The 15145-nt window shown below is 37.5% G+C and overlaps 1 protein-coding gene across 4 annotated transcripts in view; it reads left to right on the forward strand.

Moving 5' to 3' along the window:
* The window catches only part of MAP3K5 (mitogen-activated protein kinase kinase kinase 5), a 212996-nt gene that overhangs the window by 117076 nt on the left and 80775 nt on the right, over positions 1–15145 (forward strand). For all 4 annotated transcript variants that reach the window (XM_027085523.1, XM_027085499.1, XM_027085508.1 and 1 more), the window contains exons 9-10: positions 4387–4546; positions 6999–7152. In XM_027085523.1, the coding sequence (XP_026941324.1) occupies positions 4387–4546; positions 6999–7152 (314 nt within the window). The remainder of the gene's footprint in view (positions 1–4386; positions 4547–6998; positions 7153–15145) is intronic.

The raw sequence follows: 15145 nt of genomic DNA on the forward strand, positions 1-15145 counted from the left end.
CTCTACACTAGCCAAAACTCCTTATGCATCAGTGATCTAAAAATGATTTGTATTGCTCTGTTCTTGAACTTGAGGTTGAAGCCTGCAGATCATCACAGAATTTGACACTGATTTGCATGTGTAAGTAGAGCAGTAACATAGTGGTTTGAAATGTACCTATTCTAAATTCTCATTTTTAAGTTAAATGTAGATTAAAATGGTCAGTAGATCTTAAATGTTCTCACCACAAAAAAGAAGTGGAAATTATATGACATGTTGGAGGTGTGAGCTAAGGCTACAGTGTGATCATTTTGCCAGATATAAGTGTATCGAATCAACACATTGTACACCTTAAACTTACACAATGCTATGTCAATTATACCTTTCAAAAGCTGGGGGAAAGAAAAAGGGTGGTCAGCACTCTGAGGTTTGAGGAACTGTGATTAATGTAACTTTGTAAAGGAAACACACTTCAATTTTTTCCAAGAAGAGCTGATTCATAATACATGTTGAACAAACATTTGAAAGCATATGAAGTTGAATTTTTAATTTTGGAAATTGCAAAACATACACAGACTTAAAATCTGACTTGACGATAAATTTTTAGTTCCCATAAGAGCTAAGTTTTAGGCTTCTAAAATACTGTGATATACACTCTAAATTATATGTCCTTAAAAACTAAAAGGCAATTAAAACTCACTAATTTAGATTCTACTCAATCACCAATTATGCTAATCAACATAGGTTGACCTAAAGTTAATATTTATATGGTAAAATAGAGTTAAAGGGATTTTCAAGGAAAATAGTTTGACTAAATAAATGAATATTTTAATATAATAATTTTATTAGTAATAGTATATAATAAAAAAAGATTGATAACATATCTGGCATATTTAAAAATATAAGTTGCATTCTCTTTTTAATCAAAATTTTTAGTAATTTATATCTTCTCCCACTTTTTTTTTATTGGTCCCCTGCAAATATACAAATTATTCTGAGTTCCTGAGTTCTGATAGTAATCAGACTTTAATTTATAAAATCTTTTCTTTAGATGTATTTTGAAATTTGATTTATTCATAAAGGATAAGCAATTAAAGATTAAGATGTCATAAGAAGATCACTAAATCTGAGGCTTTCCAAACGTATCATCTTCACTTTAAGAACTCTAATGTAAGAACAGTTCTTAGCTGTCATAATCTGTTGCCCAAAGACTCTTAATTCTAGTTGTGTGTTTGTTTGAGGTTATGACTAATTGCTTCATGATCTGTGTTTTAATTTCCCAGTTTTTGAATAATCACTGATGTTTGTACTATTTAGAACTAGGATTTAAAAACACAGAACCACTTTTTACATCTTTATCCTTTTTTCAGCTTCACAAGTCTTAAAATTAATATTCAAACTTTAGCTAAATAAAAGATGATTCTCCCATCTTCTGTGGAAGTTTTCAACCATGAGACTTTATGAGATGATGATGTAATAAAAGAACAGTGTGATTGGAATTGAGACAAACCACTATTTGAATCTTATTTTCAGGGAGCTATTAAAATAAAATTTGTATTACTGAATATAAAACTCCATGAGTCTAAAAGGATAATCAAGAAAAAGAAATCAAAACTAAAACAAAACGCGTCACCAACCACAAAACAATTCACTTGCCATCTATGGAAGTGACCAAGTTCTTAGAAAATTGAAAATTATAAGGAAAAAAATTCAGTACTTTCCCTTCCTTTTAAAGGGATACTATAGTTCATCCAGTTGAGGAGGTAAAGCTCTTCTTAAGACATGCTATATACTAACTGTATATTCTTCAGGAGAATGTATTCTTCAAAAGAATGCTAGCTAATAAAGTAGAAGGAATGATAAAGTTGATAATGCTAGTGATATTAAAATAATGATTCTGACAAGGATCATCAGTTAGAACTAAAACCATTAAGATGCTTATTTTTTTAAATTTTCATTTGCCATATTTACATGATACCAAAGCTCACCCACAGATTGCTTGTTAATAACAAAGGAACAAACGTTCCCATACAATTCATTGTATATATTCCCTCGAGGGATCCAGCTGTCAGTGATCCAACCAGCATCCCTAATGGTGGGATGGATGGATGTGTGCCACCTGATATGGTGAATGTGAAATAAGTGGTTTAAAAAGACAATGTTTCCTTTTTCCTCCATCATATTGGCAAAGATGAAAGGACATGATAGTGTCCGTAATATCAGCACTTAAAATGGGCATACCCTCTGTCCCTAACAAGTCCAGGTTTAGGACTTTATTACAAAGAAGTAATCGAACAAGTGCACAAAGCAACGTGTATAAGAATGTTTATAGTAATAAAAAGCAGCCACCATCTGCATTTGGGGAAATTAAAATGATCCATCCATATACTAAAATACTATTTGCCATTTAAAAAAAAAATTTTGTCTGAATGCTGAATGGCTTAGGGTAACAATCATGTGACAGATTTATGCCAAGGCTAACGTTAATATCACCCTCATAGAATGAACTTCTGGGAAGCATGAATAAACCTGAAATTTTATTTTAAAACTAATGTTGTAATTTTACTATTAAACACTTTCATAGTCCCTATTTAAATGTTTAAATGGTTTGGCACTAGATCAGTTCTGCATTCATTGTTCCCAAGTATGACACAAAAAAGAGAATTCATTTTCAACTGAGGTTGAGACACATATTTTTAGTGTCTGATTTCCCCCCTGCACTTTCTTCTTCCATTTGTATTTGTTGTATTTTTTATGTCCAGATAGGAGATCATGGATGTTGTTGCATACACATGTGTAATTTTTCTCATCTCATGAAATTTTAAGGTGGCAAAGCCGTTCTTTTTAATTTATCATCTCAAAATGTGAAGAATTCCCAGATGGACTTTTTCCTAAAAGATTCTTGGCTTAAGTGGAATTATATGATAAAAAGCAGCATAAAGTTTGTGGGGTTTTCTTTGTTTTGTTTTTTTGCGGTATGCGGGCCTTTCACTGTTGTGGCCTCTCCCGTTGCGGAGCACAGGCTCCGGACGCGCAGGCTCAGCGGCCATGGCTCACGGGCCCAGCCCCTCCATGACATGTGGGATCTTCCCAGACTGGGGCACGAACCCGTGTCCCCTGCATCAGCAGGCGGACTCTCAACCACTGCGCCACCAGGGAAGCCCAGCATAAAGGTTTTTAAAGGTTGTTTTGTTTTGTTAAAGTATAATTTTCAAAAAAGATAAATTTATGACTCTCAGAAAATATAAAATATTACTCTATTTAATTCAGTTAACGTGGAAACGGTAAGAGGCTATGTCCCGTTTAAAGTTTATTTAAGAAGGCTAGGGTATTCATAATTGAAGAAAGAAATGTTAGAATCAGATATCCGAGTTTGATTGTTTTAAAAAGCTTGTTTATGTCCAACAGTTTATAAATCTTAGGGATTCACTGTTTAACTAGGCAGAAATTATTTACATCTCTCCTGAACAAAAACATATTATACAAGTTAACAGGTAAACTTCTCTAAGATCGTTAATAAATAGTGAGATGAACTTAGCTACACTTTCCCTAGACAGTCCTCGAGTGGCCTTATGCCTCCATATGATATTGAAATGACATGTTCCACATTTTTACCTTACTCCCAAATCTCAGATAACTTTCCTGACATTTAGTAACTTTCCTGTCATATGTTATGGATGTTAGTGGCAATTCTACGGAGATATATATATTTTTAAGCAAACAAATCCTTCCAAATGCAAAAATAATACAAGGCAGAGTAGAGATAAAAAGTTAGAATGAAATGGAAAGAACCCAGAAGTAACAAAACAATGTTAAAAAAGAACAAACTTGGAGGATTTACATGACCTGATTGTTACAAAGCCACAGTATTCAAGACAGTGTTATTTGTCAGTTTCCTTATTTCTTTAACTTTGTAAGTGTATAAGTGTTTTCGCGTAATTATTATAACATTTTACTCTTGTAAACTATATGTACTGTATACATTTATACTTCACCTGATGGATAGAATTTCTGTATGTTTCCCTTTCAAGTAATTTAAGAATCCATGATATAGTAAGGGAAAGAAGGAGGTTACACAGCAAGAGGTTGAGTGTTATCACCTTTTAACTTATGCATATATAAAAATTCTAGAATGATGTACATCAGTGTGACACTGACAGTTATTTTGTGGTTTTCAAATTGAGGGAAATTTTCACTTGCTTCTGTATACCTTTCTGATTAGTCTGCTTTTTTTTTTTCTTTGTTTTTTTTTTTACAGTGAACTTAAGCCCTTTTTAGAATCAGAAACTTAACAAAACTATTTTAATCTGAAAGGAGGAATGAAAGCTTAGTTTTGCTTTTTAATAAAACGTCAGCTCTGCCTGCCTGCCATGTGTTGTAAAGTTATTCTTCCTTTTCATCTTCTAGGGGTGAAGCTCAGTAGCCTTCTTGGTAAAAAGGGAAACTTGGAAAAGCTCCAGAGCTACTGGGAAGTTGGATTTTTCCTGGGAGCAAGTGTCCTGGCCAATGACCACTTGAGAGTCATTCAAGCATCTGAAAAGCTTTTTAAACTGAAGACACCTGCATGGTAATAGTAAATTGTTAGGTGTTCGTACAGTCATTTTTGATAAAAGCTCCTATCACTTGTTTCTAAATTGTTAAATCTGTTGAACTGACAATTAGGGGATTTTATTTGCTTAGAGAATAAAATGCAGAATCTAGAGGAAAAAGTGATTGATGCTCGTAAATAAAATGTGTTATATGTAGGTTCTGATGGCTTTGGACACAGGTGTGTCCACCAGCCACCAAGCTTAGCTTTTCCATCGCACTGACCAACCTGCTAGCCTAGGTCGGGCAGGGTCACCCACTTGAATCATGCAAAGGCCTCGAATTTTATACCTGCAACTCTAATCAGCAGATTCACAAGCTTCCATCTCAGCCTTCCCAGCCTCCGCTCCAAACACGTGCCCTTTGTTTCCTTCATGATCTCATCTCACTTTTGGAATTCTCATTCTTGCTTTTCACTTCTTTTTACTCAGGGTTTACTGACACATTTAGATGTTTCCTATATTATATGTGTTTTTCTAATTTCAAATTTTTCTTGGGATGTACCCAAGTCTCATCACTATGGATGTGGTAATTGGAGACATGAAAACAAAATTCCATCTGCATTTAGGACTGTTTTTTTTTTTTTTTTTTTTTTTTTGCGGTACACGGGCCTCTCACTGTTGTGGCCTCTCCCGTTGCGGAGCACAGGCTCCAGACGCGCAGGCTCAGTGGCCACGGCTCATGGGCCTAGCCGCTCCGCAGCATGTGGGATCTTCCCAGACCGGGGCACGAACCCGTGTCCCCTGCATCGGCAGGCGGACTCTCAACCACTGCGCCACCAGGGAAGCCCAGGACTGTTTTTGAATGCTAATTTTATCGTGCATCACATGTAATGATTGACCGTTAGCTGTAAAGACTTTTAAAGGTTAACTGTGATATCAAGAAAAGCTCAGAGCGCTCAGAGCTCAGGCCACTGACTTCTTTTCATCAGAGGGACCATTTGAGGAAATTCCCACCATGGTAGACCTTCATGGATTCTTAAAGCATTTCCTCACATTCAGATCTCCTTTATTAGCAAATCCTCCCCAGCATTGCTCTCATAGTGATCTTTCTAAAATGCATGTTTGACCCTTCCCCTCCACTGAAATCTTTAAATCAGCGTAGTTTAATGGCTCCTCACAGCCTAAGGGATAAAGTCCACCTCCTTGGCGTGGCAAACAAGGTTTGCCCTTAGTCATTAAACCTCAGCTCTTGTCACACCCCTAGGTTTATGCTGCTGTCTATTTACTCTGAACATGCCAGTTTCTGACGTCATGCCATTGTGTCTCAGCACACACTGAGCATCGTCTTCCAGCCCTCTTCTCCACCTGGGGAACACTCACGAATCACATCAGCTCATAAATCACATGCTGGCCTAAAACCCTTCCCCACACCCAGAGAGACGATGGTGGATGCTGTTACATACACTGTGATTCTTTCATCTCTGGAAATTTTCTTCTTTCGTGTTTCCGTCGTTCTTCAGTCATATCTCTATTGATACTGACTGTATGACTTTTGTTAGTCGTATCTCTGTGAGTTACAGCTCTGTGGGCATTTATTTCATGGTGCTATAATACCTGTTACATTTCTGTCTCCTCAACACCATGTGCAGCTTGAGGACAGGGCTGTACTGTCAGTAGCATGTCGACGGCAGGCATTCAGCAAATGGCATGAAAATAACTGAACCAATAAATGCACACGTTTACATGCAGCCAAGTTGGTTATTTCTTTATGTGACCATTCCAATGATGGCTGAAGAGGAGACTGAAGCATGGTTATAAAGAGCTTTGGTCTGAGGTGTCTTGGCCTCTGTTGACAAGAAAACAGACGTTATTTTATGCAATAGTAATAACAACCACAAAACAATGCTTTGTTTGCATTAGCTTAATGTTAACTTCCATGTCTATAGTTTACAAAGTGCTTGCTTACCCATTATCTCATATAATTATCTTGCTCCTCATTTTTTCCTGACTTTTTCCTTTGAGGCACCATCTGTCTTAAGGTTTGAGGATATTTGTATAATATATATGAGCTGAGTTACTTTAGAGCAAAATAATATCCCTTATGATCGGTCTACTTAGAAAAGCTCTCTCAAGGGAGCATATTTTAAAACAAATGCATTAACCACTTTCTTGAATAGAATAGGCATTACTTTAAAAGTCATGTTTTAAGTAGGTATATTGTTTAGTCCAAGTTACTTAAGCTATCTAAACCTCAGTTTCCTCATCTTTACAATGGAGGTAAAATGGCCTACTTTACTGAATTTTTGTGAGATTTAAGTGAGATAACATGTGATAGTACATGACATATAACAAATAATAAAGTTTAGTGACTTGGCATGCATAATTATTAATGCCATATTTAAATTACATTTACAGAGTAAGACTGGGATAGATGGAACAGGTGGTTCTACATTTGCCTATTATGTGTCTTATATCTTTTGATTTTTTTAGGTACCTCAAGTCTATTGTAGAGACGATTTTGATATATAAGCATTTTGTGAAACTGACTTCAGAACAGCCCATGGCCAAGCAGGAACTTGTGGACTTCTGGATGGATTTCCTGGTTGAGGCCACAAAGACAGATGTCACCGTAGTTAGGTTTCCAGTAAGTACTCTTCACTTAACTCTAAGGACATTTATGTTTTGTTTCCTTTATTTAAAGAACATCTTGCGCTTGTGATTGTGACTGTATTAATGTGCTGGTTTTCATGCCCTAAAAAGAAAATGGTCATCTGGTTAATATATTTATTTTCTACAAATTGGTTTGCTTTAGCTTACTTTTTAAAATAACTTCTCACAATCAGAGAAATAAGATACATTTTCATGTTTTTTCCATGAAACTTGTTGGTTTCCTTTGATAAGTTGTAACGTGTGCTTCCCCAAGAAAAGATTATCTCTTAGCTCAGGAAGTCAAGATATCTCTTCAGACCAGATGAATGGCTGGTTTTCATTCGTACTACAGTTTTGTTGACATTGTCAACATCAATATCATCAACATTATTGTGGTGAAAAGTGTCAGGCTCACCTGCATTGTTACTCCATCACTACCACTTACTACCCATGTGGGTCAGAGTTAGTTGCGGTGTCCCCAGTCACTTTTTACAGTGCTTTAGAGGATGGGAAATGATGCCTTATAGGTTCTGGTCTGCAACTCATTTTGGCTAGTCTCTATCAAATTTACATATTTAAATGTATCACACACACACACACACACACACACACACACACACACATGCACATACACTTTAAAAATATATTGTGCATCTCAGCTGATGCCATCCCCATACTGATAGTTCTTGGAATACCATCCAAAGCAATATAGCTTTAGTATCCAATTCAAGAATTACTGGCAACTGACTGTGTACACAGATCTCTTCCCATGTCAAGTGATGCCATAAATCTCTCTGTTTTTAGCTCTCTTTGTCTCAGTCTTTCATACTCAGAGGTGGTGACAACTCTCAATTTTTTTTTTCAATTCTTTTTATAAAATCTTGTTTTCTAGTTCTTGTTGGTAGGATCAAATGTTTCATTTAATTAAATCCATCACTGGCATTAACTCTCTTCCTTTACTCTTGCTTCCAGATGAAGCCGTAAGCTCAGCAGGATCTTTAGTTGAAAAGCCTTTCAAACTAAAACACTTCACTCTGTTTTCTAGCCTAGATAATGTGTAGTCTAGGAAAATACTTATCTCAGAGTGAGCTGGCAGCTTGCCTTTAGCTGGTGCTCTGATGGTAGTAAATGTGGTAGTGAAAGAAGATAGCACAGAACTGAAGTATTTAATCAACTGTTGCTGGACTAAGAAAGTTGGCTATGAGAGGAAACCACTCATATTAGCTATTCTGAGCTAATTTAAATGACTTTAACATGAATTAGTCTGTCATAAGGTGAATATAAAAAAAATAAAACCAGAAAATAATAAAAGAAGCTAGGAGAATATAGGTATATACTCCAGGAAAGAGAGGCTTTCTTAAGCCAGAAAGGGACCTATAAGCCCCAAAGGCAAACATTGACCAATTTGGTTTCATTAAAAATTCAAGTTTTTGTTCACCTTAAAAAAAAATCCACCATAAACATGGCAAATGCTAGGTAGGGAGAGAATATTTAATACTAGTGCTGCAAAAGGATCAATTTGTCGAATATGCAAAAAAACAAAACAAACACAAACAAGCAAAAACAACTCCTACAGACTGATAAGCAAGAGAAACAGAAAAATGGTCAAATCCTATGAAAAGGTAATTAACCTCACTAGGTAGCCAAAAAATGCAAATTAACACAAGACACCATTGTACCTCTGCCATTTTGCATGTGTGCAAATATATGTGCAGGATAAATTCCCAGAAGTGGAATAGATTCATATTGCATGTTGCCTTCTGTAGGGATGATATCAATTGACATTCCTACTGGCAATACGTGAAACTACCTGCTTTCACAGAGTCTCTCCAAACAAGTGTATTTATCAGATTTGTACTTTTGCTAAATGTATAGATGAAAAATGGCATATTGGGGTCGTTTGAGTTACTATTTCTCTTATTATGCGTGAGTTTATGCACATAATTAAGTTCATATGTTTAAAAGACCACTCCGTGATTTTAAAAAAAGAGAAGAATTTGTTGCCAACATTTAAAAATGAAGAGAGTTGAACCTTCTGTGCTGGCTGTGAGGGAGTAGATGGTCTTGATACTGCTATAAATCGCTGTAAATCTGAGATAATCTCTTCTTGGGAAAGCACATTTTACAACTTATCAAAGGAAACCACCAAAATATATAAAACAACTGTTTGCAGGCATTAAACAGCAATCATGTGAGGGCTGCCGTCCTTGAGAGGGGAGGTACCAGAGCTGAGTCCCACCTTCACCTCCTCTTTTTTCACTAAGGTCATTTTTCTGGCTGCAGCCCAAGGAGGTGGCTTCTCCCTGGGCAGCACTGGCAGGGGTCAGTGTTCAGAATCCTAAGACAGCTGGAATATGAGGGACAGGGTGTTGGAGAAGGGGGAGCCTTGACAAGTGAGCCCCAGGATTCTGCCTGCGTATTTCCCTTGAGCCCTAGGGATCGCCTCGATGGTGTGAACGAGGAGTAAGCATGTCCTGAATAAACACAAATTCCAGTCCCAATATTTGATTAAAATTGGGTTTTGGATGAAACCTACATGGCTTAAATAAACTTTATCAAGGTAAGTTCCCTTGCTGATTAGGAGATCAGGACCAGAAGTGGCAGAGAGCATCTTCTGGAAGGCTGACAAGTCTGCAGATATTCCAGAGAATAAATAATGCAGGGATAAGTTGTTGGACTTTGAGCCCAGACTGTGGTCCACAAAGCATCTAGTTGAGAGTATAGAGCCCATGCTTTACAAGTAAAGGCAAAACTAAAACAAAGCTGCAATAAAAGTATGCCTTGATAAGATCAAGATCATACACTGATAATTTAACTGTTATGTAGGTGAAAAAAAACCAAAAACACAAAAACTTTGGAAAGATATTATCCTGAGTCTCTGCAATGTGTCATTCAGATGTATTAAAGATTACTAGACATTCTAAGGAGCAGGAAAAAGTGACATAATAAGAGCTAAAACCAGGCAATAGAGGTATTCCCCAAGGTGATTCTCATGTTGTAGTTCCCAGGTAAGGACGTCACATAAGTATAATACGATTTTAAGGAAAATAAAGGAAAAGATGGACAAAATGGATGGAAAGGTGGAGTATTTCAGCTGAAAAATAAAGTTTATAAAACGTCAAATGAAAAATAAGGAGAGTTCACATAAAATTCCAGATCTTTAACTACTCTTGAAAAATTAAAGGGTTGGGGAATTCGTAACTGCATTCTCCCAAAGCAGCAATCTCCTTAGCCAACTGGATGCTACCATTTAAGAGGTCAATTACAGTCCCATTCATCCTGCTTCACTCACTCACCTTTTCCACTCACTCCCTGAAATCACTGGAATTTTCTTCCCATGCTCTACTGCATAGAGAAAGGCAAGCTTCTAGTGCCTGTGGTTCTGCGTCAGTCACTATAACTCTTTGTGTCCTTAGAGTAGCAGCTTCTGTAGCTCACACTTGTGAAGGCCGTGATAGGTCTTGATTGGGGTGATTACCTTATCTTTCTTTGGAAGTGGGTTTGACCAGGTTACTTATATTAGAAAATATTTAGGGGAGATTGGGTCAAGATGGCAGAATTGGAGGACGTGCAAGCACTCCCTCTTGTGAAAGCACCAGAATCACAATTAACTGCTGAACAGTCATCAACAGGAAGACACTGGAACTCACCAAAAAAAGATACCCCACATCCAAAGACAAAGGAGAAGCCACAATGAGACTGTAGGAGGGGCACAATCACAGTAAAATCAAATCCCATAACTGCTGGGTAGGTGACTCAAAAACCGGAGAACAGTTATACCACAGAAGCCCACCCACTGGAGTGAAGGTTCTGAGCCCCACGTCAGGCTTCCCAACCTGAGGGTCCAGCAACAGGAGGAGGAGTTCCCAGATTCCTTTGAAGAACCAGTTAATGTAGGGATCTGAGTGTACGTATCATATTGAGAACTCCATAATGGACCATGTAACAAATAATGCTACTGGTGTGAATATTATTGAGAAGTAATCTATTTTGCAGCTAAGTGTTAGTTTAAGGGTTTGAAGGGTGATCCAATGTCAGTTTGAAATAACTTTTTCTTGGCCTATATGGACAAATATTATTGTTGGATCTAGTCTGGTAATGAAAGCATATGAGACAGACTTCAGACTTTGAAGGCTAGCGGGATTTGATTGCAGGACTTCAACAGGACTGGGGGAAACAGAGACTCCACTCTTGAAGGGCACACAAAATAGTGTGTGCATCAGGACCCAGGGGGAAGGAGCAGTGACCCCATAGGAGACTGAACCAGACATACCTGCTAGTGTTGGAGGGTCTCCTGCAGAGGAGGGGGGTGGCTTCGTCTCACCATGAGAGCAAGGACACTGGCAGAAGAAGTTCCAGGAAGTACTCCTTGGCAGGAGCCCTCCTCAAGGCTGCCGTGAACCCCACCAAAGAGCCTGTAGCCTCCAGTGCTGGGTTCCTCAGGCTAAACAATCAACAGGGAGGGAACTCAGCCCCACCCATTAGCAGACAAGCAGATTAAAGGTTTACAGAGCTTTGCCCACCAGAGCAACACCCAGCTCTACCCACCACCGGTCCCTCCCATCAGGAAGCTTGCACAAGCCTCTTAGATAGCCTCATCCACCAGAGGGCACAGCAGAAGCAAGAAGAACTAGAGTCCTGCAGTCTGTAGAACGAAAACCACATTCACAGAAAGATAGCCAATGAAAAGGCAGAAGACTATGTACCAGAGGAAGGAACAAGATAAAACTCAGGAAAACAATTAAATGAAGTGGAGACAGGCAACTTTCCAGACAAAGAATTCAGAATAATGATAGTGAAGATGATCCAGGACCTCGGAAAAAGAATGGAGGACAAGATCAAGCAGATGTAAGAAATGTTTAACAAAGACCTACAGGAATTAAAGAAAAAACACCTAGAAGAATTAAAGAACAAACAGAGATGAAGAGTACAATAAATGACATGAAAAAGACACTAGAAGGAATCACTAGCAGAATAACTGAGGCAAAAGAACGGATAAGTGACCTGGAAGACAGAATGGTAGAATTCACAGCTGCAGAACAGAATAAAGAAAAAAGAATGAAAAGAAATGAAGACAGCCTGAGACTTCTGGGACAACATTAAACACACCAACATTTGCATTATAGGGGTCCCAGAAGGAGAAGAGACAGAGAAAGGACCCGAGAAAATATTTGAAGAGATTATAGTTGAAAACTTCCCTAACATGGGAAAGGAAATAGTCACCCAAGTCCAGGAAGTGCAGAGAGTCCCAGGCAGGATAAACCCAAGGAGAAACACGCCAAGACACATAGTAATCAAACTGACAAAAATTAAAGAAAAATTATTAAAAGCAACAAGGGAAAAATGACAAATAATATACAAGGAAACTCCCATAAGGTTAATAGCTTATTTCTCAGCAGAAACTCTACAAGCCAGAAGGGAGTGGCACAATATATTTAAAGTGATGAAAGGGAAGAACCTACAACCAAAATTACTCTACCTGGCAAGGCTGTCATTCAAATTCGATGGAGAAATCCAAAGCTTTACAGACAAGCAAAAGATAAGAGAATTCAGCGCCACTAAACCAGCTCTACAACAAATGCTAAAGAAAATTCTATAAGTGGGAAACACAAGAGAAGAAAAGGACTTACAAAAATAAACCCAAAACAATTAAGAAAATGGTAACAGCAACATACATATGAATAATTACCTTAAATGTGAATGGATTAAATGCTCCAACCAAAAGACACAGGTGCACTGAATGGATACAAAAACAAGACCCATATGTATGCTGCCTACAAGAGACCCACTTCAGACCTAGGAACACATATAGACTGAAAGTGAGGGGATGGAAAAAGATATTCCATGCAAATGGAAATCAAAAGAAAGCTGGAGTAGCAATACTCATATCAGATAAAAGATACTTTAAAATAAAAATGTTGCAAAAGACAAGGAAGTACACTACATAATGATCAAGGGATCAATTCAAGAAGAAGATACAACAACTATAAATATATATGCACCCAACTTAGGAGCACTTCAATATGTAAGGCAAATGCTAACACCTATAAAAGAGGAAATTGACAGTAACACAGTGGTAGTGGGGGACTTTAACACCTCACTTACACCAATGGACAGATCATCCAGACAGAAAATTAATAAGGAAACACAAGCTTAAAATGACACAATAGACCAAATAGATTTAATTGATATTTATGGGACATTCCATCCGAAAACAGCAGATTACACTTTCTTCTCAAGTGCACATGGAACATTCTCTAGGATAGATCACACCTTGAGTCACAAATCAAGCCTTGGTAAATTTAAGAAAATGGAAATCATATCAAGCATCTTTTCCAACCAAAACGCTATGAGATTAGAAATGAATAACAGGGAAGAAAACACAAAAAACACAAACACATGGAGGCTAAACAATACGTTACTAAATAACCAAGAGATCACTGAAGAAATCAAGGAGGAAATCAAAAAATACCTAGAGACAAATGACAACGAAAACACGACGATCAAAAACCTATGAGATGCAGCAAAAGCAGTTCTAAGAGGGAAGTTTATAGCAATACAATCCTACCTCAAGAAACAAGAAAAATCTCAAATAAACAATCTAACCTTACACCTAAAGGAACTAGAGAAAGAACAAACAAAACCCCAAGTTAGTAGATAGAAAGAAACCATAAAGATCAGAGCAGAAATAAATGAAATAGAAACAAAAAAATAATACCAAAGATCAACAAAACTAAAAGCTGGCTCACTGAAAAGCAAAATTGATAAACCTTTAGCCAGACTCATCAAGAAAAAGAGGGAGAGGACTCAATCAATAAAACTTGAAATGAAAAAGGAGAAGTTACAACGGATACCGCAGAAATACAAAGCATCCTAAGAGACTACTACAAGCAACTCTATGCCAATAAAATGGACAACCTGAAAGAAATGGACAAATTCTTAGAAAGGTATAACCTTCCAAGACTGAACCAGGAAGAAATAGAAAATATGAACAGACCAATCACAAGTATTGAAATTGAAACTGTGATTAAAAATTTTCCAACAAACAAAAGTCCAGGACCAGATGGCTTCACAGGTGAATTCTATCAAACATTTAGAGAAGAATTAACACCCATCTTGCTCAAACTCCAAAAAATTGCAGAGGAAGGAACACTCCCAAACTCATTCTACGAGGCCACCATCATCCTGATACCAAAACCAGACAAGGATGCTACAAGAAAAGAAGATTACAGACCAATATTGCTGAGTAATATAGATGCAAAAATCCTCAACAAAATACCAGGAAACAGAATCCAACAACACATTAAAAGTATCATATACAATGACCAAGTGGGATTTAACCCAGGGATGCAAGAATTCTTCAATATATGCAAATCAATCAATGTGATACAGCATATTAACAAACTGAAGAATAAAAACCATATGATCATCTCAATAGATGCAGAAAAAGCTTTTGAGAAAATTCAACACCATTTTTTTTTTAATAAATTTATTTATTTATGGCTGCGTTGGATCTTTGCTGCTGTGTGTGGGCTTTCTCTAGTTGCGGTGAGCGGGGGCTACTCTTCGTTGTGGTGCACAAGCTTCTCATTGCAGTGGCTTCTCTTGTTGCAGAGCACATGCTCTAGGCGCATGGGCTTCAGTAGTTATGGCTCACAGGCTCTAGAGCACAGGCTCAGTAGTTATGGCGCACAGGCTTAGTTGCTCCTTGGCATGTGGGATCTTTCCAGACCAGGGCTCGAACCTGTGCCCCCCTGCATTGGCAGGTGGATTCTTAACCACTGCACCACCAAGGAAGTCCCAACACCCATTTTTGATAAAAACTATCCTGAAAGTGGACATAGAGGGAACCTACCTCAACATAATAAAAGCCATATATGACAGATCCATAGCAAACATCATTTTCAATGGTGAAAAACTGAAAGCATTTCTTCTAAGATCAGGAACAAGGCAAAGATGTCCACTCTTGCCACTATTATTCAACATAG

Source organism: Aethalodelphis obliquidens, unplaced genomic scaffold (genome assembly GCF_003676395.1).
Source record: "Aethalodelphis obliquidens isolate GAN/ISIS:26980383/991018 unplaced genomic scaffold, ASM367639v1 scaffold3, whole genome shotgun sequence".
Lineage (NCBI taxonomy): Eukaryota > Metazoa > Chordata > Mammalia > Artiodactyla > Delphinidae > Aethalodelphis > Aethalodelphis obliquidens.